Source organism: Salvia splendens, chromosome 2, assembly GCF_004379255.2.
Source record: "Salvia splendens isolate huo1 chromosome 2, SspV2, whole genome shotgun sequence".
NCBI lineage: Eukaryota > Viridiplantae > Streptophyta > Magnoliopsida > Lamiales > Lamiaceae > Salvia > Salvia splendens.
The window spans coordinates 40,212,732-40,236,445 of NC_056033.1; the positions used below are offsets into that span (position 1 = coordinate 40,212,732).

The 23,714-nt window shown below is 39.2% G+C and overlaps 4 protein-coding genes across 11 annotated transcripts; 3 read left to right on the top strand and 1 right to left on the bottom strand.

Moving 5' to 3' along the window:
* The first annotated feature begins 434 nt into the window (after window positions 1–434).
* LOC121792812 (casein kinase II subunit alpha-2-like) lies at window positions 435–12,232 on the top strand. Of its 8 annotated transcripts, none has more exons than XR_006048949.1 (12): window positions 435–578; window positions 1,200–1,329; window positions 1,866–2,060; window positions 3,137–3,294; window positions 3,548–3,638; window positions 3,719–3,784; window positions 4,153–4,235; window positions 4,391–4,454; window positions 4,561–4,629; window positions 8,902–9,000; window positions 10,967–11,004; window positions 11,657–12,232. XR_006048949.1 is itself a non-coding variant. In XM_042190917.1 (11 exons), exons 1-10 carry the CDS (start codon window positions 493–495, stop codon window positions 8,956–8,958), a joined length of 999 nt encoding a protein of 332 aa, XP_042046851.1. In that variant the 5' UTR covers window positions 435–492; the 3' UTR covers window positions 8,959–9,000; window positions 10,967–11,966. The 8 variants fall into 8 exon arrangements, 6 of the variants coding, with proteins under 6 accessions (XP_042046851.1, XP_042046848.1, XP_042046850.1 ...); XR_006048948.1 differs by having other exon boundaries at window positions 436–578; window positions 10,137–11,004; XM_042190917.1 differs by having other exon boundaries at window positions 10,967–11,966.
* Window positions 12,233–13,106: 874 nt separating this feature from the next.
* Window positions 13,107–15,564, top strand: LOC121792815 (subtilisin-like protease SBT1.7). Its single transcript, XM_042190920.1, has one exon. The coding sequence runs from the start codon at window positions 13,166–13,168 to the stop codon at window positions 15,467–15,469; it is 2,304 nt and encodes a 767-aa protein (XP_042046854.1). The 5' UTR covers window positions 13,107–13,165; the 3' UTR covers window positions 15,470–15,564.
* Window positions 15,565–16,266: 702 nt separating this feature from the next.
* On the top strand, window positions 16,267–19,285 carry LOC121766399. Its single transcript, XM_042162693.1, has 5 exons — window positions 16,267–16,664; window positions 16,805–16,919; window positions 17,030–17,671; window positions 17,782–17,962; window positions 18,823–19,285. The coding sequence occupies exons 1-5, from the start codon at window positions 16,588–16,590 to the stop codon at window positions 18,846–18,848; spliced, it is 1,041 nt and encodes a 346-aa protein (XP_042018627.1). The 5' UTR covers window positions 16,267–16,587; the 3' UTR covers window positions 18,849–19,285.
* Window positions 19,286–21,157: 1,872 nt separating this feature from the next.
* LOC121766409 lies at window positions 21,158–23,481 on the bottom strand. Its single transcript, XM_042162705.1, has 3 exons — window positions 22,962–23,481; window positions 22,211–22,558; window positions 21,158–21,977 (listed from the first exon to the last, which is right to left on the bottom strand). The coding sequence occupies exons 1-3, from the start codon at window positions 23,388–23,390 to the stop codon at window positions 21,366–21,368; spliced, it is 1,389 nt and encodes a 462-aa protein (XP_042018639.1). The 5' UTR covers window positions 23,391–23,481; the 3' UTR covers window positions 21,158–21,365.
* Window positions 23,482–23,714: the final 233 nt, after the last annotated feature.

Below are 23,714 nucleotides of genomic sequence, written 5' to 3' on the forward strand. Positions count from 1 at the left end.
ATTTCATATCCAAATCATGCGTACAATGTGTCTCTGTGTGTTTGGCCTCATAACACATACTTCGAATTTCCGTATATGAACCAAGCATACCAATACATCGCATGCTCGGGGGCAGGCTTGCTTTGCGCATCCTGCTTTGGTACGCGTGATTTTATCTTCGATATTTGAACCAAGTGTGCCAATAAATAATTTTTGACACATTTTTCATCCATGTCTCTGTCTTAGATTTTCACAATATATTAAAATAAATTTTTTACCAGCATTATTTCAATAGGAAAATTGAGCTAACTCCATATTATGGGCTAAGAGAAACGGCTCAAGGCCCAAAATAGTTATTTCTTCGCAAGCCCAATGAAGCCCCGTTTTCGATTTCTGACCCACCAATTGTTGTTCGTACAATCAACCCAAAATAAAAAAGAGAGATAAACTAAAATTAGTATACACAAAATCAGGTGCAAAAACGAAATCTCCACCGGGAAATCCGAGCTTGTGATGTCGCAAGCTAGAGTGTACACTGACGTGAACGTTCATCGGCCTCGGCAATACTGGGATTATGAGTCTCTCGCCGTTCAATGGGGGTATTTCATTGCCTCTCTTCAATTTTTACCCAATTTCTGTTCAACTTTTCTTTTATTCATGAGTAATAGTTCATACTAGTTGATAGATAAATTTGTGATTGGAAGTTATATCCTGAGTTAATTTTAGTGGGAGGTGTTTGTGAATGGTTTAATTGAGATGTATGGTTTTGTATGCACACAATCATACATCTCGTTTTTTCATTCGTACTTGCCTTAGATTGAGTGAGCATATGAATAAGATTTTTTGGTCACATAAGTTACTAATTCCGGCTGGAGTTGATTAGAATATTTCCGGACAATTAAAAATTGGACATATGTAGTAGCAACAGAGTTGTTTGTTTTGGTCTCTTTCGAGCTTTAGCTGCTGTAAACTAGTATAGTTGTTTTAGCTTGTTTTAGGCCGGATATAAGGAGGTTAATACGTTGAGCACAACTCGTTCGTGTTGTTTTTGCTGTGCTAAATGATAATATCCTTTTGCATTTAAGTGTTGCTTTTAGATGTTTTTCGTTGTTTCGGCCTAAAACAAGCTAAAACAACTATACTAGTTTACAGCAGCTAAAGCTCGAAAGAGACCAAAACAAACAACTCTATTACATGATTGTGCTTTTTGGTCTATTTAGAGATCAAGATGATTATGAAGTTGTTCGAAAAGTGGGGAGGGGAAAATATAGTGAGGTCTTTGAAGGTATAAATGTGGCAAATAATGAAAGATGCATCATCAAAATTCTCAAACCAGTCAAGAAGAAGAAGGTATTTTGTATTTTTTTTGTCGGGTGCCGGTAAAGGGAAGAATGTTAATGGAAAGTTAGATACCTACTTAGGTTTCAGTATTATGCGTAAACTCTATACAGTGGTGACATATCCGCATCGTGTTATCTCTTTTAATGTATTTTATAAATATCCTGTAATAGGTTTCTCGAGAACTACATGGAGATCTTCTTTGAAATTTATTAATCAGATATTCCCTTTGCCTTATGCTATATAAAACATTGTTGCAAGGATTATCATTTAGTTTAACTTTGGGGAAGAAAGAACTAAGAAGTTCAAATATCATTATGCAACTTCTTTGTAGACAAAATTCTTTAAATTTGATCATACACTTCTCTACCTATTGGCTTCTTTTTAAGTTAGATCTTATCAAAGCAGTAAATTTTGAATTCAATCTCTATATAATTCTTTCCACAAATCTCGGAATAATTAGAAGTATCGGGGATATGCAATAGCTCATCCTTATTGCTTACAATTGTAGTTAATGATGATTGGTGACTCTTTTTCAAATGATGCAGATAAAGAGGGAGATTAAGATACTTCAAAACCTTTGTGGAGGTCCAAATATTGTGAAGCTTCTAGATATAGTTAGAGATCAGCATTCAAAGACGCCTAGCTTGGTGTTTGAATTTGTGAACAACAATGACTTTAGAACCTTGTACCCAACATTGACTGATTATGATATACGCTACTACATTTACGAGCTTCTGAAGGTCTCCTTTCTATCTTATTAATATTTCATATACATGGACTTCTGTTATTTTGTACAGAACCTCTTTTTTCTTTGTTAGGTTTTGGTTTATTATTCCTTTATTTGTCAACGATCATTTTATGCAGCTCATAGCCGGGTTGCTGTGAATTAATGAATTGTTCCTGAATAGGAATTGCTTTGTGATATTGAAGTATTGCCGCATTGCTGTGTGATTATGGAAGTATGCATTATTGCTTCCTCTTGAGAGGATTTCATCTCTCAGTTAATAAGTTATTTAATATTCTAATAACTATTAGGTTGGTCCTGCCAGGGTATTTCATGTTTGAACGTTTTGTTAGTATCATGTGATTATGCAAAAGCTCCCTGGTTCATGATCATAGATGAATATGCAGTACCTTAGTTTTTGTTTTTCTTTACCCTCTAATATATGTAAGCCACATCTATTTGCTTTTATTTCTGTGCTATTTTATTCTCATGGAAAATTGAGCCACAATTTTGCATAGAATGATGAGATTCTAGGGTTTGGGAACTTGATCTGCTATACAAATCTACTTAGTCACAGCATTGGCTTATAGAGTTCCATACAGGCATTGCCGGTTGCACTGTAGAATGGCAGGGCTATTTATGAACTGCAATATTTTAGTCCCCCTTATCTCTTCTTATAACTTGCAACTTGTAAATATATGCTTATTGTAGACGACTTAGCATTTAACTCACTTTTCAGCAACGGTCACATAATCTACTTCCAGGATGACTGCAATACCAAAAGCACTAGTTTCTTGCACTGAATTCATTTTATACTTATTAGATGATAACTTTTATTTTATTGAACTTGGATTTTATTTCGTGTATTTATTGTAACTTTTGAGCTTTTGTATGCAACTCTGATGGTGTTTGGGTTAATCTTCAGCAGCTACCATCATACCATGTTGATTCGTGCTAATCTTAAGGTTGATCGGGTGGTTATACATTCTGGATGACAATTGTTATATCAAGTTTATTTTTTCACCTGGGTAGGTAGATATTCTGGTAGTTTGTGGCCTGGTTTAAGAGATTATTTTGTATCCAAATATGCAGGCTCTTGATTATTGCCATTCACAAGGGATAATGCATAGAGATGTGAAGCCTCATAATGTGATGATTGATCATGAGTTACGGAAACTTCGGCTGATAGATTGGGGGCTTGCTGAATTCTATCACCCTGGCAAAGAATACAATGTCCGAGTGGCTTCAAGGTCTTCAATTTAAATTTTTTAAGTTTTAGTCCTTTTAAAATTGGGTTGGGACCAGGGGATCTGTAATGTTGAAAAAGGTCATGGCCATGCCAACATCCTTAGCAATCCCACTTGAACTGCTTTTTCTTCTGAATTTTGCCTGAACTTTGGCTGATCCAGAAAATGATGTATTTAATCTTCTCATGTTGCTCTGAAAGCCCATGTTGAATTGTGTTACTAACTTGTGCCACTTTGTCTTTGGAATTATCCGCAGATACTTTAAAGGGCCTGAACTACTTGTGGGCTTGCAAGACTATGATTACTCTCTAGACATGTGGAGTCTTGGTTGTATGTTTGCTGGGATGGTAAGAATTAGTTTTTGTTTACTTAATCTGTATTTGCTATAGTTACAGTTGCTGGACAATAATATTCTTCCAACTTGCAGATTTTTCGTAAAGAACCATTCTTTTATGGTCATGATAACCAAGATCAGCTTGTCAAAATTGCCAAGGTATATTTACTTTCTAGATTTTCCATGATCCTGGATAGTTATTTTCAAAAAGAGTTGATTGCTTACTGGGAAAATTTCATTGCTTTGAAGTAAACATTTATGATTTATCTTCTTTTATTGCTCTTTTAACGCATGGCATGGCATGGCGTGGCATTAAGTGTTACATAGGTTGGTGTTGAGGACTACACGGTAACACTTTAAACTTTTTGATCACGAGGTTCTAGAATTAGAGGGTTTTGTACCATCATCGGTCTGATATATCCTTCTCGGGCTGTTTATGCTGTAAATATGTCAAACTTGATAATTGAAGATTTATTTTCTCTTGGTAACAAAGGTATGCTTTTTTTTATTAACTTTTGACTTCACAGGTCCTTGGTACAGATGAGCTGAATGCATATTTAGAACATTACCATCTTGAGCTGGATCCTCAACTTGATGCTCTTGTTGGAAGGTAGTTAAAAGCATATTTTTTCTCTTGTTGATTATGCTGAATGCAGTTATCTTCCTTCTCTGTATGGTTCAATGAGTTGATATACACAACCAATTAATATGCACACTGGCTTGAGTTAGATAATTTATTTTTGTCGACTTGTCGTTTTTCCACAGGCACACTAGGAAGCCCTGGTCGAGGTTTGTTAATTCAGACAATCAACATCTCATATCACCAGAGGTTATTTAGTGTTTGAAAACTTAAGAAGATTTTCTTTCTATTTCTATTGTAAGTTGTGAGACTAACATTTCTGTTGATTTCTTTGTTTTCACAACGCATTGAGCAGGCTATAGATTTTCTGGATAAGCTTCTCCTCTATGATCATCAAAGTAGACTTACAGCCAAGGAAGCAATGGTAAGTATTATGGCTTCTGTCTTCTATTTCTGTTACTTTCCTCTTCCAAAATTCTTCAATATTCTAATTAATGCGGTTGTCATAATGAAAGAGAAACTGAGTTGATCCATGTCATTGTTTCCAAGAGGTTGCTTCACATTTTTTAATGATGTTTTTTGGCTCTTCTGCAATTAGCACTGTAGTAGAACACTCGTCACTTTGTTACAGGCTCATCCATACTTCAACCAAGTTCGGGCTGCTGAAACTAGCAGGATGCGGATGCAGTTGCAGTAGCTCGGAATCTCACATTCTCCGGTTTCATATAATCGTTTCTAATATGGCACCCAATGGCCAGGCTGAAATCGAGTTTCATGCCTTCATTCCAAAATTTTTCCAACATTATCAAAAGACTGTACTATATAAATCTCTACTTAGGGTGTCAGGCGGACACCCCAATAGCCCCACCCCAGTTTTTGTCTATAGCCCCAGTTTAGTTGTCCACAGCCCCAAAATTCTCTTTCCGCCACTATGGTGGACACTTGCAATAGCCCCCAAATTTTATAATCAATTTTCATTTTAAAATATTTTTAGTTTCATTTAGGTATAATTAAAATAATCTCAGTGTAAATAATTAGAAAACGAGGTAATTAGGGCTGAATATTCGTTGTATTGCAAATGGGTAAAATTATACAACGAATAATTAAAATAAAATACAACTAAAAATTCCGCCACCGTCTACTCGGTGTCGGAGTCGGCTTCCTCGTCTTCTTCTCCTCCTCCTCTCTCGCTGTTGTCGGCCGTAATGCGGAGCGATTCAGATTCCGCTGTAAAGGTGGGGGCGTTGGAGAAGACCTCCACGACTGAGATGGAGGAAGGGGTGGACTCGATGCCCACGGTGGGGGAGATTGATTCCAACTTCAATGCTGGGACGGAGTCCTGCCAAAGCCCGACGGCTGAGAAGCATAGGCGCCAAATCCCGATGGCTGCGAAGGATAGCCCGACGGATGTGATGGATTGCTGTCATAGCCCGATTCCTGAGAGTCGGGTGATTCGTCGTCTCCTCGGTGCATTTTTAGAGAGTGGTTGTGTAGATAGTGAATGAATGGATTTTGTGAAAATGGTAAAAAATAGGTGGTGGGGGGAGTGGTATTTATAGAGGTAAATAAAAAAAATCGAAAATGTCTTGGCCGCGGCGGATGTCCAACACTATGGTCGCCGCGCCTAATTCCTCCCCGGCGTGTCCTCGCCCCAAGCCCGCCTATCCGTCGTCCGCTGTCGCCTCGCCCCCAATCCGCGTTCGACCCATGGGCGGACAACTTCCGCACTATAACCCGCCCGCCCACTGCCCCACACGCGGCTATCGCCGCATCCGTACCATAGTGGATACTCTTAATTGTTACACCAACTTTGTGGATTTTAGTTTATAAAATCAGTGCATGTTTGATTATTTACTTGACCCATCTTCTCAAATTTCGATATATAGAAAACTACCCAAATCTTAGATATTTTGGAAAAGTATCAAACATCAACTGTCAACTGCTGTGATATAAAAGGGCAGAGAAGAGAGATATAGACTGATATAACATGAAAAGCTAGCAATGAAGACCAACATACTCACAGAAAACAACAATAGGAAACCACATAAAAATCAGAAAAGCCATTATTCGGCACATAAAATCCCAAAAGTGCAAGAAAAATAAACAAGATATCACAATAACTCAGATTAATCAGCAATAAAAATAGTAAGAATAAGGTTTATACAAAAAACAATAATTAAAAAAAAAACCTGGATGGTCAGAGCCTTCTTGTTGGTTTCGAGCTGACTTCCTGCACAGAATCCGATCAATTATAAAAAAACAAGATTAGAAAAGAAAAAAAAAATCAGTTTCCGATCTCTACCATGAAAATCCGAAACGCTAAAATGACACAGAAACCTGAGATACCTTTCTGGCCTTTGAGCTTCTCCATGTTTCTCTCTCTAGGCTCTAGCCATCTTTGCCTTCTGGCCATTGCCGCCACCCATGGCTTCTGGCTCCTTCCTCTCTCTGCCTCTCTCCCTCTTTTTTTTTTCTACTTCTTATAGGAAATTAAAAACATTTATTCCTCTTATTTATCACAGATCACTTTTCTCTCGCGCATAATTTTGATCAATTGAAAATAAAATTAGAATCTTTAAAACATCTATTAGTCCATTACCAATAATTTTGAAGTTTTTTTTACACTAGTTTAATTTAAAATTAATACTCCATGATAGAAGAAAAATAAAAAGCTAAGTTAATAAAATATTATTAATGGCGATTTATCTTGTCAAAAAGATAAACATATTAAAAATAAGGTGTGACTAATTTTTTGGACAACCTAAAATAAAAGATAAAATTATTAATGGTAATCTGAATGAGATTATTAAGTTTTAAAAACTGATGCTGCATAAGTTTTAATTGATCTATTGATATAATTACAAGCGGCATCGTGGACAACATTGGCAGTCTTGGCGCACACAACAATATCAACGGCTAGAAGTCCAGAGCCCCTCTTGACATCAGTTGTAATTTCCTCATATCTATAGTATGAGAGTTTATTTGTAATTTCCTCCCTTATATAGGGTTTAAATTTTTTTTTTAAAACAATATCAACTGCTAGAAGCCATTAGCCCAACCTTGCCTAAGCTTGTGGAGGAGACGAGGATGGACTTCGCAACCTCCAACAAAGTAGTCTTGGAGGAAGACGCATAGTGCAGCTGCGATGGTGATTGGCCAGTGGATTTGGTTGTCGATGTTGGCTGTGCTTATTAGATTCTAATGGATGAGGTTAACAGATAACGTCAAGATCTGTGCGTTTTTTTTATTACTTTCTTATATTTTGTCTGTTATTTTTCTGACAAAGAGATGAGAGATTGAACATTTTTTTGCATAGTAAAAAAGGACGTAGAGATTTGGGATTGTGCATTTTTTTTGCACATAAAAAAAGGGTACGCATTCGTTATAGCTGCTGCAGCCTGCAAACCTATATAACCAAAAAAAAGCATGTAAGATCATACATTACTTTCACACATTGCCTAAAGCTACAAATCATTGTATAAACTATGAAGCCAAACAATATTAGTAGGAGTATTTGATTTTGGGATACTAATTTCTGTATTCAAATACTGACATAAATTATTATTTTTCATAACTAAGATTGCCATATTATTTCTCAAATTCAAATTTTGCCGGCTGGAACTCAAGGAACACATTGTTTCCCCTCCCATACCCTCCATCACCGCCACCGCCATGAGCAGCAGCCGTCAACCCCATATCGACACCAACATTTCAGGCATTTCTACCCCATTTCCAGCGACGGAAGCGGAAAACCTTGCCGCCATAGCAGCTCCAATGCTGTACACTACAAAAGAAAACGCTAATTACCAAGGGATTACCCACGTAATTTCCAACGAGGTAGCGACGGAGTTTGGCAGATTATTTTACCAACAGAGAATTCTGTGGGTAAAATTATTATTTTTAAATAATTATTTTATATATAAATTACTGAGGAAGTGTTGTCGTTGGAAAATTTGAACAGCTATTTACCGAGGGATTCGTGCCATTGGTAATCTTAAATTAAATTAAATGGACTAAGAGCATCCACAATGGCGCCCGTCCCGGCGGACGTCCGGCCGGCGTGCCAGAGTTCCGCGCGGGATGTCCGCCATTGTGCAGCGGTGACACGGATACAGACGTCCGCTGCGGATACCGGAGTTCCGCGGTGTTCTCGGGACGTCCGTGGCGGACGTCTGTCATTGCGTTGACTCCACGGACGTCCGCGTGGACGTCCCGATTATTTTATTATTGTGGGAAGTCCGTCGGGATGTCTGTCACTGTGCAGTGGGATGTCCTTATGACGTGGCAGTGTAATGGGAAGTCTTTATGACGTGACATAAGGTGTTTTTGGATGTCCGCGGAGATGTCCGTCGGGACATCCCCACCACTCTGGATGCTCTAATTTCACTTTTTACTTTTTACCTTTTCTTTTCAACCTAGCCCTAATTTTACGTCCTCCTCCAATCTGAGAAAGCCGACGCCGACTGATTTCTCCTGCAATCTTCGAAATCCAACGCCGACTAAGAATGATTCGTGGAGCATCTCCTGTGGAAGAGATTACTGGCGAAAGATTCGTGGTTTCAGTTTATTCAATCGAAAAAGAGGAAGTCAACAGTTCATTATATATACATACAAATGCAGCTGTATCTATCCATCTCTATATATTTATCGTTCCTTGTTTTCTCTCAATCGCCATTTCTCTCTCTCTCTCTCTCAGGAAAACCACAAATCGATGAGGTTTGTGGTAAAGCGAGGATTATACCGCAATTGTTGACTTTGACTACGCCTAGATCTGCTGTAAATCCCTAAAATTCAGGTAATTTGTTGAGTTAAAACAACATTTTCCGTTTTGTTTGTGGGGAAATCGGCAATGCTGCTGGTGTACTTTTTGTCTCATTGGTTTTACAATTCGATCTTCTGATGTTGTTTGTGCTGATTAGCTTCGTTTTGATAGGATTCTTTTAGTTTTTTGTTCCAATTTATTAGTTGAATGAAATGGTGTTAGCTGAAGACAGCTGAATACTTTCGTGGGGAGAGTAGTGGCTCATCTTATAACGATCATTTAGAGGCACATCGAGGTTGTTTGCTTGTTTACTTCTATTGGCTTATTAATGGACGAACCTCAATGCTATCTTTCGCCTCTTCACTTCGAGATTTTCACCTAGTTGATGTTTAGTAGAAAATCACGGGGTAAATATATAACTCTTACAAAATGTATTATCTTTGTCAGTACAAAAAGTTTGAAGTTGACATAAATCATACAAAAAGTTTCTTTCGTGTTCAATTTAGTACATTCCGTTATATGTGTTTAAACGCTGTTAACTTTTTACTTAACTGACGTACAAACCATGAAACAATTATAAATTTTTTTGTACCAATATGAAACAATCATAAAACTTTTTGTACCAACATGAAACAATGATGAAATATTTTGTACTTCACATAGACTAAGAGTTAACGCCTTTTAAACACATATAACGGAATGTACTAAATTGAAACACGAAAGGAACTCTTTGTATGATTTATGTCAACTTCAAACTTTTTGTACTAATATGAAACAAACGTGATACATTTTGTATGGGTTATGTATTTAGCCCGGAAATCATTTGTGTTCATTTTGCACCTTGAAAACTTTTGCAATATCAAAATGATGTTGTAGAAGCTACGTAGTTGAATGTGATTCAGTATTGATTTTAAATTGCTTTGAGATCAGAAGCATTTTGAGAGTTTCAGTGCTTTCGTTATCAAAGCTATATTTGAATGTGACCATTCCTTTTATTGAATAGTTCTTGATTCTGGCTTTCGGTAAAAAAAATAATTACTCACACAGGTTCAGAGATCGATCCAGTTTCACTGTTGATTAGTTATCGTTCATCTGAGACCTATGTTGAATTCTCTTCTTATTAACATTACACTGCTTCACTTAAATCTCTACTCTGCATGAATGTATAGGTACTTTTCAACTGTCTACTGTCAGTGTCAGATTAGTATCATTCAAGATTACGATGCCAGGTGTTAACAGAGCTAAGTTCTCACTCCGGGCTAGCATTTCATTGGTTTGCTGCCCTCTTTGATAGTTTTTTTTTACTCCATATTAGTTATTGACTAATTGCGTCTTCATAGTTTTGATGCACGACGTGTAGCTCAAATTTTGCGTGCTCTTTTTGCTCGGCTTTTATGATTTCCTTTCATCAATGAGTAATCTTGATTCAATATACTGTCTTCTCTATGCATGCATTTTGGTATATATATATATGGACATATGATAGACGAATGTGGAGATATGGAGATGAAGGAGAAGATATTTAGGATAAGAGATACAAATAAGCAACTTGTGGAATTTGGTGTCCAATCTTAGATGTGGAAATGGAAAATCAAGTTTTGGTTTATCTACCACTTTAATGTTGCTTCTGATGTTCATTTTCCTCTAATGAGTAGTGAAAGGGCTGAGATTGTAATCTTTCAGATTGATTAGTCTGGCAACTTACTACCAAAATGTCGGTTTCGGTTTCTGACTCTTGTGGACCTTTGGATTTAGGTTGGCTCTATCCCAATCTAGAGATATATTTGAGCTCTCAACAAGATTTAATTAGGCTTGAATTCATGAAATATGGACAGACTATTGCATTTGTATTTTTCAGATAATGTGCCGTTAAACTTTTTCTACCGTTACCAGAAAGTAGAGAAAAGATCTGTATCAACCGTTTACATGTAGGATTAATTGTGGAGCAGATTTGGGGATATCAAAACATATTTCCGTTTGATGTGAATTAACTTTGCAGGAGTAGTAGGAGCTGAAGAATCTGATCCAGCACAAGTGGTACATTTCTCACTCTATCTCCCTCTCTAAAGTCTAAACCTCTTGTTCAAGGATTCTACATTTCCATTTCTTCATCTGAAAAACCTTGGGAAAACATAAATTGTTTTTCTTCCTCAACTTGTAATGTTTGTATGTTTGAGACATCGTAAAAGCTTGAATGTAATACAAAGTTATCTCCTTGTACGGCTGAATCTCTGGATAAAGTTATGAGGATTTTGGAATTGAGCTTTATTATGCAGCTCTATGCATACATCAAATATCTTTGAGCACCGAAGTTAATTGTTGAGTAACACATGTGAGAAAACAATGTAACCTTTGCTTTATGGTATTTTTGGATTCTATTAGCTCCTAGCACGTTTTTGAATATATTTTTTATGGGACTGAATTGTTATTATTTGTTTCATATGCAATACTGTTACTATTTGATTAAACTTTGTTTTCTGGCAGAAAAATGACTGCATGCATTCAGTGATTGAGCATCATTTCTATGGAGAGTTCCATTCATAGAAATGTGTCTCTAGTTACTTGTTTGTATTCATCTCTGAAATTTCTTTGTATTGGCAGAGACTCAAGAACTTAAAATGAGACTTGTTTGTTTGATTATAAAATATTTCAAGGGAGCTTAACTTTCACATATATGTTGATTTGCAAGTTTGAATACGAGATGAATTGTGCCAAGAATTGTGGCGCAAAATGCATCAAAAACTACACGAGCAAAAAAGGGAGATGGAAGAAATGATGAAGTAGTTTATGACGTCCAAGCAACCCCAACGATCAAGTCACACTCTTAATTATGATGATGAGTTGATATATCTCATGAACTCACTTGGAAACTCGACACTTCATGTTTATTTGTTATTGATTGATTGTATGGTGTAGCTAAAACGTGATATTGTGTATAGGTTCTGAGAAAAAAATAAAATGATGCTAATACAGATTCAGAAAGATTACCAACGGAGGAAGAAGATGGAGGTATTGTAGTGGTATCCCCATTATATATATAGAGCTGATTAATTCCTTCATGTTTATGGTTGATGGAGTTAAAGGAGTGGAGCATGCTTCATCAGTTTCTAAAAATCAGCCACCACATAATATGTCCCAGAGTAGAGCATCAGCCACCACATAATTGTTATACTATATTGTTCCTAAAAATCAACATAGTCCATCAAAGTGGAAAATGATGTAATTCAAATCTATCAAATTTGAATATAGCTACTCAATCAGTCTATATTCGTGTCTTTATTTCATTAATTGGGCTCCACCTTTGTGCCATAATCATTTTATTTTCATATATTTTTGCATCTTACATTGAAAATTGCGTGTCAGATGAAGTAAAATACTCCTAGGTGATTACAACATGGCATGAACCATGTCTGTTTAAAAGGCTGAAAAAATCCATTAAATTTGGCATTTGAAGCTGTTGCTGACCCATCATGGTGCAACAGCTCACCCCGACCCAGAATTATATTCTATGGATACATACAAAATTTGCATGACTTGAGAATGTCAACATTCCTGAAATAAATCTCATAAGAATTCCACTCATGAAGAATCTTATCACAAAAGCACAAAAGTGAGGGCACTATCCCAATCTTTCCACTGCTATCTGCTAATAATTCACTTAAAACAAACAAAGCACACCATGATTTTGCTATCATGTAACATAACATCATGCCACAATTCACTTTCAACTAAGAGGCTGACAGCCGATCTCCCACAAACAGTCCAATCACATCTCAATTGAATTGGCAGTGTTCTTGAATATATTCAAGCATTTGTTGAGAAAGGACCACTCATATGATTTAAGCCACTCAAAATTCTTGAATGCAAAAGGGATCACATCAGCTAGTTGTTCTGATGAAACCACCCATGTGTGTAATAACATGAAACATTAAACCATCAATATCACCAAAACAAAAAAGCAAACTTGCAAGTAAAAATACAAAGAAAAGAATTCCATTACAAATTAGGGAGAGAGACACCAAAAGTAATGATGCAAAAAGATTCTTGATATTACTTGATTGTAGATGAATAATTGAATCTTATACCAATGGAATCATCTCTCTCCAATTACTTCTAACTTAATGTGGGACCAGATTATGACTATATATGTATGAGTGTAACAGTTTAAGACCCAACACACATATCTCAAACAACTTACATGATGCCTGTGCTTATTGTCCTGACGCTTGTGTTTCTTTGCCACTCCTTTGTTGATGCAGAGGTTTTGCATCAGCAGACGAAGAAGACGACGACGTTCATAGTTCACATGGACAAGTCGAGCGTGCCAGAAAGCTTCGACGATCACCTGCAGTGGTATGACTCTTCTCTGAAGTCAGTGTCACAAACTGCCAGCAAGCTCTACACCTACAATAACGTTGTCCATGGATACTCGGCCCGCCTAACAGAGGAGGAGGCTCGGTTGCTTGAAGAGCAACCGGGAGTCCTTTTGGTTCAAGAGGATAAGAGATGCGAAATCCACACCACCAGATCACCTGAGTTCCTCGGAATCCACAACAGTGATGAATCCTTTCCTGAGTCCAGCACGCCAAGTGACGTGATCATTGGCGTGCTGGACACAGGGGTTTGGCCCGAATCAAGTAGCTATGATGATAAGGACATGGGCCCGGTCCCTCCTGGCTGGAAGGGAGCGTGTGAAGCAAGCAGAACCTTCAGCTCGTCAAGCTGCAACCGCAAACTGATAGGTGCAAGGTTCTTCTCACAGGGCTATGAAGCAGCATACGGGCCAGTTGATGAGACGAAAGAATCCAGATCCCCAAGGGACGATGACGGCCATGGAACACACACGTCGACCACAGCAGCTGGATCAGCCGTGGTTGGAGCAAGTCTCTTCGGCTATGCTGCAGGCACAGCACGCGGAATGGCCAAGCACGCGAGAGTGGCAGCGTACAAAGTATGCTGGCTGGGAGGATGCCTCAGCAGCGACATACTAATGGCGATGGACAAGGCAATTGAAGACGGTGTCCACATCCTATCCCTGTCACTGGGTGGATCAGTCAATGACTACTTCCAAGACACTGTTGCAATAGGAGCTTTTGCAGCAGCGTCTAAAGGAGTTTTTGTGTCATGCTCAGCCGGGAATGGAGGGCCGCGACCAGGTAGCTTGTCTAACGTCGCGCCATGGATAACTACAGTGGGGGCTGGCACGATGGACCGGCAGTTCCCATCGTATATCACCCTTGGAAACGGTAGAAAGCTAACAGGGGAATCACTCTACAGTGGGAAACCATTACCTGGCTCATTAGTCCCATTGGTTTATGCTGGCAATATTAGTAAAGCATCCAATGGTAATATGTGCATTGAAGGAGGCCTAATCCCGGAAAAGGCCAAGGGGAAGATCGTGGTGTGCGACCGAGGGCTGAACCCGAGGGCACAGAAAGGTCTCGCAGTCAAAGAGGCCGGTGGGATCGGAATGATTCTTGCAAACACTGAGGCATTCGGAGAAGAGCTGGTTGCTGATGCCCATTTTATACCCACAGCAGCAGTAGGCCAGGCTCCGGGTGAGGAGATAAAGAAGTACGACTTTTCAGACGCGAATCCGACTGCCACAATTGCATCCGGGAGCACCCAGCTCGGAGTCCAACCATCACCTGTGGTAGCAGCATTCAGTTCAAGAGGTCCAAATCCAATCACACCTGATATACTGAAACCTGATTTGATAGCACCAGGTGTGAACATACTTGCTGGTTGGACGGGAAAGGTCGGTCCAACAGGATTGCCTGAGGACACGCGGCACGTGGACTTCAACATAGTTTCTGGCACGTCCATGTCCTGCCCTCACATAAGCGGACTAGCAGCGCTCGTTAAGGCTGCCCATCCAGGATGGAGCCCTGCAGCTATAAGATCAGCACTGATGACGACGGCTTACAATAGATACAAGAATGGAGAAACAATTAAAGACATTGCAACTGGAAAGGCATCCACACCGTTTGGTTATGGTGCTGGACATGTGGACCCTTTATCCGCGCTACACCCAGGTCTAGTATACGACACCACGACCAGAAACTACGTAGATTTTCTCTGTGCCATAGGATACAGTTCTAGGATGATAAAGCTCGTGGCGAAGCAAGAATATCAATGCAAGGCGGGCGTGAAATACAGTGTGGCAGATCTTAATTACCCGTCTTTTGCTGTTCCACTAGAGACGGCCTCAGGGCCGCGAGGTGGTGGTGGTAGCGCGCCAACGGTTGTCAAATATACGAGGAGACTGACGAATGTGGGTGATCCAGCAACTTATAAGGTATCTGTTTCTCAGGAGACGGATTCAGTCAAGATCCAGGTTCAGCCGGCGGTGCTGAGCTTCAGCGCTCCGAACGAGATGAAGACATACACTGTTACATTTGCTGCGACTTCTATGCCCTCGGGCACAAGCAGCTTTGCTCATTTGGAATGGTCAGATGGGAAACACACTGTTGGTAGCCCAATTGTATTTAGTTGGACATAGTAGTATCAAGCAATACTGATTGTATTTGTAATTAAGACATATATATTCCCCCCTCTCCCAAACTCCAAAATGCATACATCAGTTTGCTCTAAAAATCTTGCCTCTAGATCTCCTCAAGAAGCTAACTAGCAACTTTGCATACAGTACAAGTAAAAACCATTCAAAACTAAGCACCAAAGAGAAGCAACAGAAAACATTATCAGTAGCAAATGTGCCATGTGGTCTGAGATGGGAGGAGATTCAGCACAGAATGAAGAAACCACAAGACAAGAGAAAGAAAAAAGGATTTCAAAGGGGACATTCATAGCTATCATAATATAAATATATAAATATAAATCCTACTAGATTTTATTAGATCATTGTGATCCAATTTATAGACTATAGGAGTAATTTAATTCTAAGACTAATATCTTCCATTTTTTTTTAACTTTTTAATTGATTTTATTTATACAGTTCGTACGTTAGTGATAATATGGAGTATAGCTTTTAAAGATTAAAATTCCAATCAAATTTATTAGTATGACTTTTATACCTTTTGTTATGATATTACCCTTCACTATATACATAAAATTATCTATAGTACTTATCGATAACTAATAGTGCCAAATATTGTAAAAAATTATGAACATCATCAGAATTTTAATCGCATGTGAGATTAACACATGTTAACCAAAGTTTATGATAAATGCAAATATTTTCTAAATTAAATTATGATTATTTGGTTAGCTTAGTCTAAAAAGAATTAAATAAAATAAACGCACAATCATTTTGACCGCACACCACAATCTAAGGCAGACACCGAGAACCGAAAACGACACCGTTGTATTTAGATGATTGCAAAAAGGAAAAAAACCTCTTTCTCCGTAGTTGCAGCTTCACGATACAATTATTATTCCCGAATCCAGAAAAAGGCCGCCGTTTTCCCACAATTCCGTTTTCTCATTCAATTAAACCTCAATTTTGTCAACTTTTTTCCGGCTCATTCTCCGGGACACAGATTGATCTGCGCCAGCTAGGGCTTTGCTTACTGTTTTCTGGGCATCTTTCGTTTGCGCCATTTTTATTTTTAGCTCCAATCTGTAGATTTAAATTAAGGGCCTGTGTTTTTGGGTGAGAAAATGACATCAACATTTGATAGATGGGAAAAGGATCCGTTTTTCTCTGCTGCGGAGGACGTTCAGGAATCTGCCGACAGGTGCCTTCAACAACTTTCCTATTTTTTCACGCAGTTATTGAATAAATGTTTTTTTTTCTATTGTTTTGTGGTGGTGAATTTTTAATTGGACAATCCTTCCGTTGGTGTAACTGATCGAATTTATCTAATTCATTGTGAAGGATGGAATCGACATATAGAACATGGATTCATGCCATCAAGGAGCCCTCCGGTTCTTGGAATTTGGATGAGCTTCGGAGAGATCTCCAGACAAACCATGGCACAACCAAGTGGCAGGTTATTTGCTTATGTTAATGTCTAATGATTTATCTTAGTAAACTTGTGTTGTATAGCGCTATGTTTTCTGCTTTACTTATTCGAAAGGTTGTGTGTGCGACGGATCGCAGTTGGAAGAATTTGGACGTGCTGTAACATCAAGTTACCCTGGTAGAAGCTCGGCCGATGATGCAAAGGATAGGCATAGAAATTTCATTGTTGCAATTGAGAATCAAATCAAAAAAGTTGAAACCTCTTTGAATGAATCTAAAGTACGACAAGGCAAGCCACCGTTGCCTTGGGTGCGGTTGGATGAAGGAGAACGAAATGAGCTTGCACTGTTTCTTTCAGGGCAATCATTATCTTCCCCGAGTAAACTCTATGGAAAGCATCATGCTAGCCCTAGGGTGCAGGGGCAGGAAAATTTGCATGAGGGTGATCAACAAGTGAATAATGAGCGTTCGAGGAGTTCATCTCATTTGGTTGAATTGGCTCAAGTAGAGGGTAAGGGGGACAAGTTTGCAGGTCATCGGAGGGCAGCTAGTGCAAGTGCAGACATTAGCTCATGGAAGATTGTTGTAGCTGATGATGCTCTGCACGATTCATCCAGTGCAAAACCTGATCGTCCACCACGAAAGATACCTAGTTTTTCAGGATTCTTAAATACCATGGAATCATCCATGTCGCAATTGAAGTGGTCAAAGAACGGTTACAAGAAACTAAAGCTTACTGATGATGGGCCTCAGGAGGCTGGAGCCTCAAATCTGACTAGAGTTAGTAATCAATTATATCTACTATTATCTTCTATAGTACTTGTTAAGTTGTTATCAATCTATTTATAACTGAGTTGCTAATTTGATCATAACTTTCTTTGTACATGAAGGGCATTACTACGTGCTATGAGAAGAGTAAAAGTTGCCTTGAAGGCTGTGATGATTATGAAAAGCAATGGTATGGTTGGTATGGTACTATCCAGAGACAGCTTCAGAGATCCCAGTATCATGTGCAATATAGCCGGCCTGTACAATTCGTTTTCTCCGTCATTCTCATATTCTTCTTACTTGGTGAGCCTCCTGATTAGCTCGTTTCTATTTGATATTAACTGTGTCATTTCTAGTAATGGTTCAGTGGGGTACTTAAGATTTGATCGAATTTGCAATTTCATAATCGTTTTTTAGATGTATTATTGTTATTATTGACCCTTCTCCTTGAATTATAGGTTACACAGTAAAGTACTACACTAGATTAATTCCCCCTCTCCACTTTGCTGTATGAAGTGTACATATGAGATTATTCATTACCTGTCACATTAAAAGTTCATGATAACCTTGTCAAATTTTGTCCTGATATTACACATCATAGTCCCCCAACAGTAGTTCCAACTTTTCCTGAATTAATTTAAAGTCTGAACATTTTTAATTTGTAGACAGCATGTTAGCTCCTAAAAACTAAGAATATGGTACCTTCTTTAGATAATTTTTTGGCCTAGAAGCAAATGTTTATGGTGTTGCCAATGATTTAAATTTTGTTTTGTTTATATTGAAATTAAATAGTAAAAGGATTACATGCATTATGACCCAAGAAATCAAAGAAATGGAATCTAGGTGAATATGAAATCCATGATTATCTCTCACTATACTTCTTTTCTTGAATATTTTAAAAAATGCAGTGTGTTTTGCGAACTACAATAGTAAATCTTTGCAAATGTTTTGTGTTTTGAAAAAAGAGCTCGCAGCAAATCCATGCATGAATCATGAAAACTGCTGATGTTTATATAGAAACTGCAATGTTTAAATTCACCTTGAATTGCTGCTTATCCTCTATGTTGCATTTACTAGTACTATACTTGGTCTGTTCTGTCTATAACTCTGTAATTGTGCAGTAATACTCATAAACTATACTTATTGTATTATTCAATCTGCAGTTTTATTGGTTTTGCGTTCATTCTGAGGAGTTGCTTCGTTTCTCCATTCTAATTCATGATTCATCTATGGAAAAGATCGAGTGGGCGATGGCTTCACCTGCCTACCCTAAATAGATGATACAATGCATTCATAGAACTATTTGATAGAACCGTAATCTAGCATTCATTCTTATGGCAACACCATGAGCAGTCAGTCCCACTACCCTGTTTTGTTTCTTCTGCGTGTTGTAGCTGATAGAGCTCGTTGTACCATTATATCTTTGGAGCTGCTGCTGTTGTACCGATATGTTGTAGTATCGATCTCTGTAGCCTTTTCCACGGCAGAAACTTATTGTAATTTTTGCTTCTGTTGTCTCACTGGTGTCATGCATCGAAGACAGCTTAGCTTGTATATAAATTTTTGTGACTTGTGTATATATTGGTTTCCAGTTCTGGACATCTAGATATACATATGTTTGAACTAGAAAACAGCATTATTGCGTAGTTATCTAATGTTCTATATTGAAAGGTAAGTTTTTGAGATAATATGAATCCAGATGCCCTTTCCGATTTAGTCTCCTCGATTTTGTTGTTTATAGAAAAATGAAGTTGGATTACCAGAAAAAATAGAGTAACTAACCCCCTAATCCAAAACCACAGCCAACTCCGAAACCTAACCCACTTCAAAATTCAGTTATCTAAGAAAAATTAATTGCTTGGTTCACCTAAGAAAAAAAAATGAATACAACTATTTTTTTTTTAATTTTTTTTTAAAAACTAATTTTCTTTAATTAAATTAAAGTCGACGAATAAGTCAGAAATGGAGTAACAGCTTGTGATGAAAACCAGTGAATTTCTATCAACCGTTTGAGTTTTGAGATATTTTTCGTAAACAGTGAGTTTCTATCAAACTTTTGTGATTTTTTTTTATTCCGGTCCATTTTTCTACATATATAACACTTTATTTGATGCTCCTAAGAATGATTTCTACTAGATAATGACCAGTAATCGTGGATCATGTTTTAGAGTTTGCCCCAAGTTAATTAATCATTTTCATTAATGTACCAAACGATGTTAATATAATCAGTGTAATTTCTTTATGACCAAAAGATAAGTACTCTGTACTCCTTTCTATTAATGTCATAAACTTCCGATAATTATATATTGTCAGTTGCTTAACACGTTTTTTGGGTATTGAAAATTAGCCTCAACCTTAATTATAAACTATGCTCATTTATTTAGTGTGTCGTCATTATCAAATTCAAATGTGTATCGTTCGTTTTAATTAAAAAAAAGGGGCCATGCACAAGAGTAATAATGAGCCATCTCCACACTCAAACGCAATTAGATACTACCATATGATTAGTGCTTATCTTATCATAATTAAATTGGAACTGTCGATTTAGCTTATTAAATCAGCTTATTAGTTCTATAGGTCTGATTTGGGTTCCAATATTCATAAAGTGTTAAAAAATGGGTAAAACTGATAAGAACACAACATCAGAAGAGCCTGCCGATGACTCTGCAGAAGAAGCTATCGTCGGTCCTTCGCTCTATGCTCCAATCCGTTTCCAAGACTAAGTACGAAGTTAGTTATTTATAGTTAGTTATGTTTGTTTATCTAATGTAATAGAGTAGGAAGTCGAGCATATTTATAAGCTCTATCTCGGGTTTTCTTTGTGGTTCTTTCCCGGGAGATAGGAGGTCGAACCGCCCTAGGGTCCTAGAGTATAAAAAGGGAACTTGTCGTCATACCCACTATCAATGAGAAGTTTATTCCCACAAATATTTTCTTCTTTCATTTTTTGTTTCTTCAAAACTGGCGTGCTGTTTGACGGAGCAGACTCCGCAAAACCTTCTGAATTCAATCATCTAGTTCTTTCGCTGTCGATCAAACTCTCGATACGATCAACATCGTATCAAAAATCGTCAGTTTCAAACTGGTACCACTATATATGTTGTTGGGCCGATTCCGAATTGGAATCGTGTTCTTGAATCGAGGACGCCCTTATACATATTTATCTTTCTTGTATATTTAAAGATGGCTTCATCACCCTACCATAAAACATTATTCCGTTATTTTTATTGATTAATCAACTCATTACTAACCATATTATTGTCAAATAGTCGATTGGGAGACAAGAAGGAACTAAAACATCATTTCCTCACAAATTTAAACAATATCTCTAACTCCCTTTCTGCATAAGCTCTCATTGCAATAATCATAACCCACCCAACCACGCTAAATCATCATCACTCCATATTTCCCACTCCTAGTTTTCCAATTCTCACACACACACACACCAAAACTCTTAACTCTTAATTCAAATTTATCCAACATAAAGATACAATTAAATTTAGACAACAAAAAGAAGTTTGCTAATTGTGGACATGGAGAACCAAAGACTCATTTCCAACATATTTACAAATTAAGAGAGATAATCAGACTTTGGCTAAATTTAGTTTCCCAACTTCACTACTTAACTCAGTTGATCAGCCTTCTAGTGTCCAACTATGCTAATAGTTTTCTTGAAATGGAAGAAGCCCTTCAATTGCTTCTCACATCACACATCCATCCTCACCACAATGCCGTCGTGGGACCGCCCTAGCGCGGCCACCTTGGCCCTATACGCCGCAGCTGCAGCCGCCCTCTTTGCCCTATCCTCCTGAGGCAGGTCGGACGCCTCGCTGATCGAACTGAACCTCAGCTCGGCAGGAGGAATGAAGCAGTCCATGGACAGCCCAGGCACGTTGAACGCCACCTCTTGGATCGTCCACACCTCCTCCATCCTCGTCTTCGTGTGGCTCATGGCCGTCTCCCCGAACCTGAACAGGGTCACCACGGACCTCCCCGAGTGGGCGATCATGATCCCCTCGACCGGCCTGTAGTCGTCGAGGAACGAGTTGATGGTTGTCTCCCAGTACACGGCCTCGCCCCCGTTGGCCTGTATCCGTGTCAAGTGAGAGTCCTCCAAGTGCACGAGCAGCCCCGTCCTCTGGCTGAAGTACCCGAACAAGACATGTCGGATTATCTCTGCCGGCCCCTCGCTCCTCGCCTTGAGCGTGTGGGGGTCCGCACAGAGCTTCAGGATGAAGCAATCCTCGCCGTCGATCTTCTTCTCTCCCGTGCACCTTGAGTTAACGAACATGCTCGCTGTCGTCCTCGGATCAAGCCCCTACAAAATCCCAAATCAAGTTTAGAGAAAACTCATCCCAAAATCAAACGATAAGATTCATTTAGGGGTAGTTTGGCAGGGAAGATAAATAAACAAAACATGATAGACCACACATTTTATGTTGTTTTTAGTCGTATAACTCCAAGATAGATGAATTATCTATCCTACCAAACTGCCCCTTAGTCTATAAACCCTGCATCTGTCGTCTTACACGACCGATGACATTCAAATACCTGGAGGGCGCGGCGAAGCGGGCGAACGGGCCCTTTGGCCGCGTGGGCGCCGAGCCAGGGGGTGTGGCGCCACACGAGCCTCCCGTTGCAGCCAGCGTGGACCTTGCTGCCTCCGAGGGCTAGCTCGACATACCACATGTCAGGGTTCATCTGCCATAGCACGAAGCTACCGGACTCGGCCGCCTTGGCAGAGTTCCGGCTCCTCAACACCTTCGTGGCCGTCTCAATATCGGATGTCAGCATCTTCACACTCCCCATTGCATAAGCATTCTGAACCGAGCTCTGCACCTTGTGGCCGCCCGATGCGGCCAGATACTGCTGTAGTATGTACTGTGCCGACGATGATTCCTGCACAAAATTTCCCACTTTTAAAAAAAGAAATTGGACATAATTCCAAACATTGGACCACAAATCCAGCATGTGCACAGCCAAAAAAATTAATTATCTCATGATCTTGATGAACAAACCAGCTGTCCATCAATCCAAAAAATGCGGTCTAATCTAAATTCTCAATTCTCAAACAGCATTTATTGTTCCAGTTCATCCCAGGAGCCCAAGCTCATTAATGGAGAATATTCATTATTCACTCAAATACGAATAATAGTACAGATTTGTAAATGCTACATTTAGTGAAGTTGATGAAGAATTGGATAGTGCATCATAGATTCTCACCAATTTTTATTTGATCATCACAAAAAAATCGAGTCTTTACACCAAATTGAGATTTCCAAGAAAGGAGAGAGAAACTAACAATGGGGGTATCTTTGATGCAGAGGTGTGGGAGGGGTTCGTTGTTGCTAACGTGCACGGGGCCGAGCGGCGCACCCAAGACGCCGAGGAGAAGGCGCAGATCGGAGGCGGAGTATCCCGCCGCGGCGGCGGAGGCGGAAGGGGCGCGGCAGAGCCAATTGGCCCACCGCTCGGATTTGGGGTCGGAGGAGTCCGGGCCGGCCGGGTCCGGGCCCTCGCGCAGAGGAGAGAGGGCCTCGGGGCAGGGGCGGAAGCTGCCCGATCTCGACATGTAGATGTCGGGCGGGCCGAGGCTGCTGGCGCGCCTGCGGCGGCGGAGGAGGCCCGAAGCGGAGGGGGAGGGGCTGCGGGCCCGCCTGGAGCGGGCCGGGGAGAGGCCGCGGACGACTTCGTCCTTGAGAGCAGAGAAGAAGCCTTGCTTTCGGTCCATGGTGGCAGCAATGCAGAGGGAGATGGGATTGGCAGCTGCTGCCTCTGCTGCTGCTGCTTCTGCTTCTGCTAGTGTGTGTATGTATAGTCAGGAAAGAGAGAGAAAAAGAAGAGCAAGATCACATGCTCGCATACTATATCCAACTCATTCTTCCATTATCTGCAATGTTTCTATTTCGATTAATAAAAAAAGGCAAATTTGTGTACATTAGATAACTTGCATCTATCCCGTCGATTTCAGAGAGCAACTAATGACCAGTTAATTTTTGAATTTTTTGGTAAATATAATACTCCTGTGTCCCATTTAAGATGACCGATTTCATTT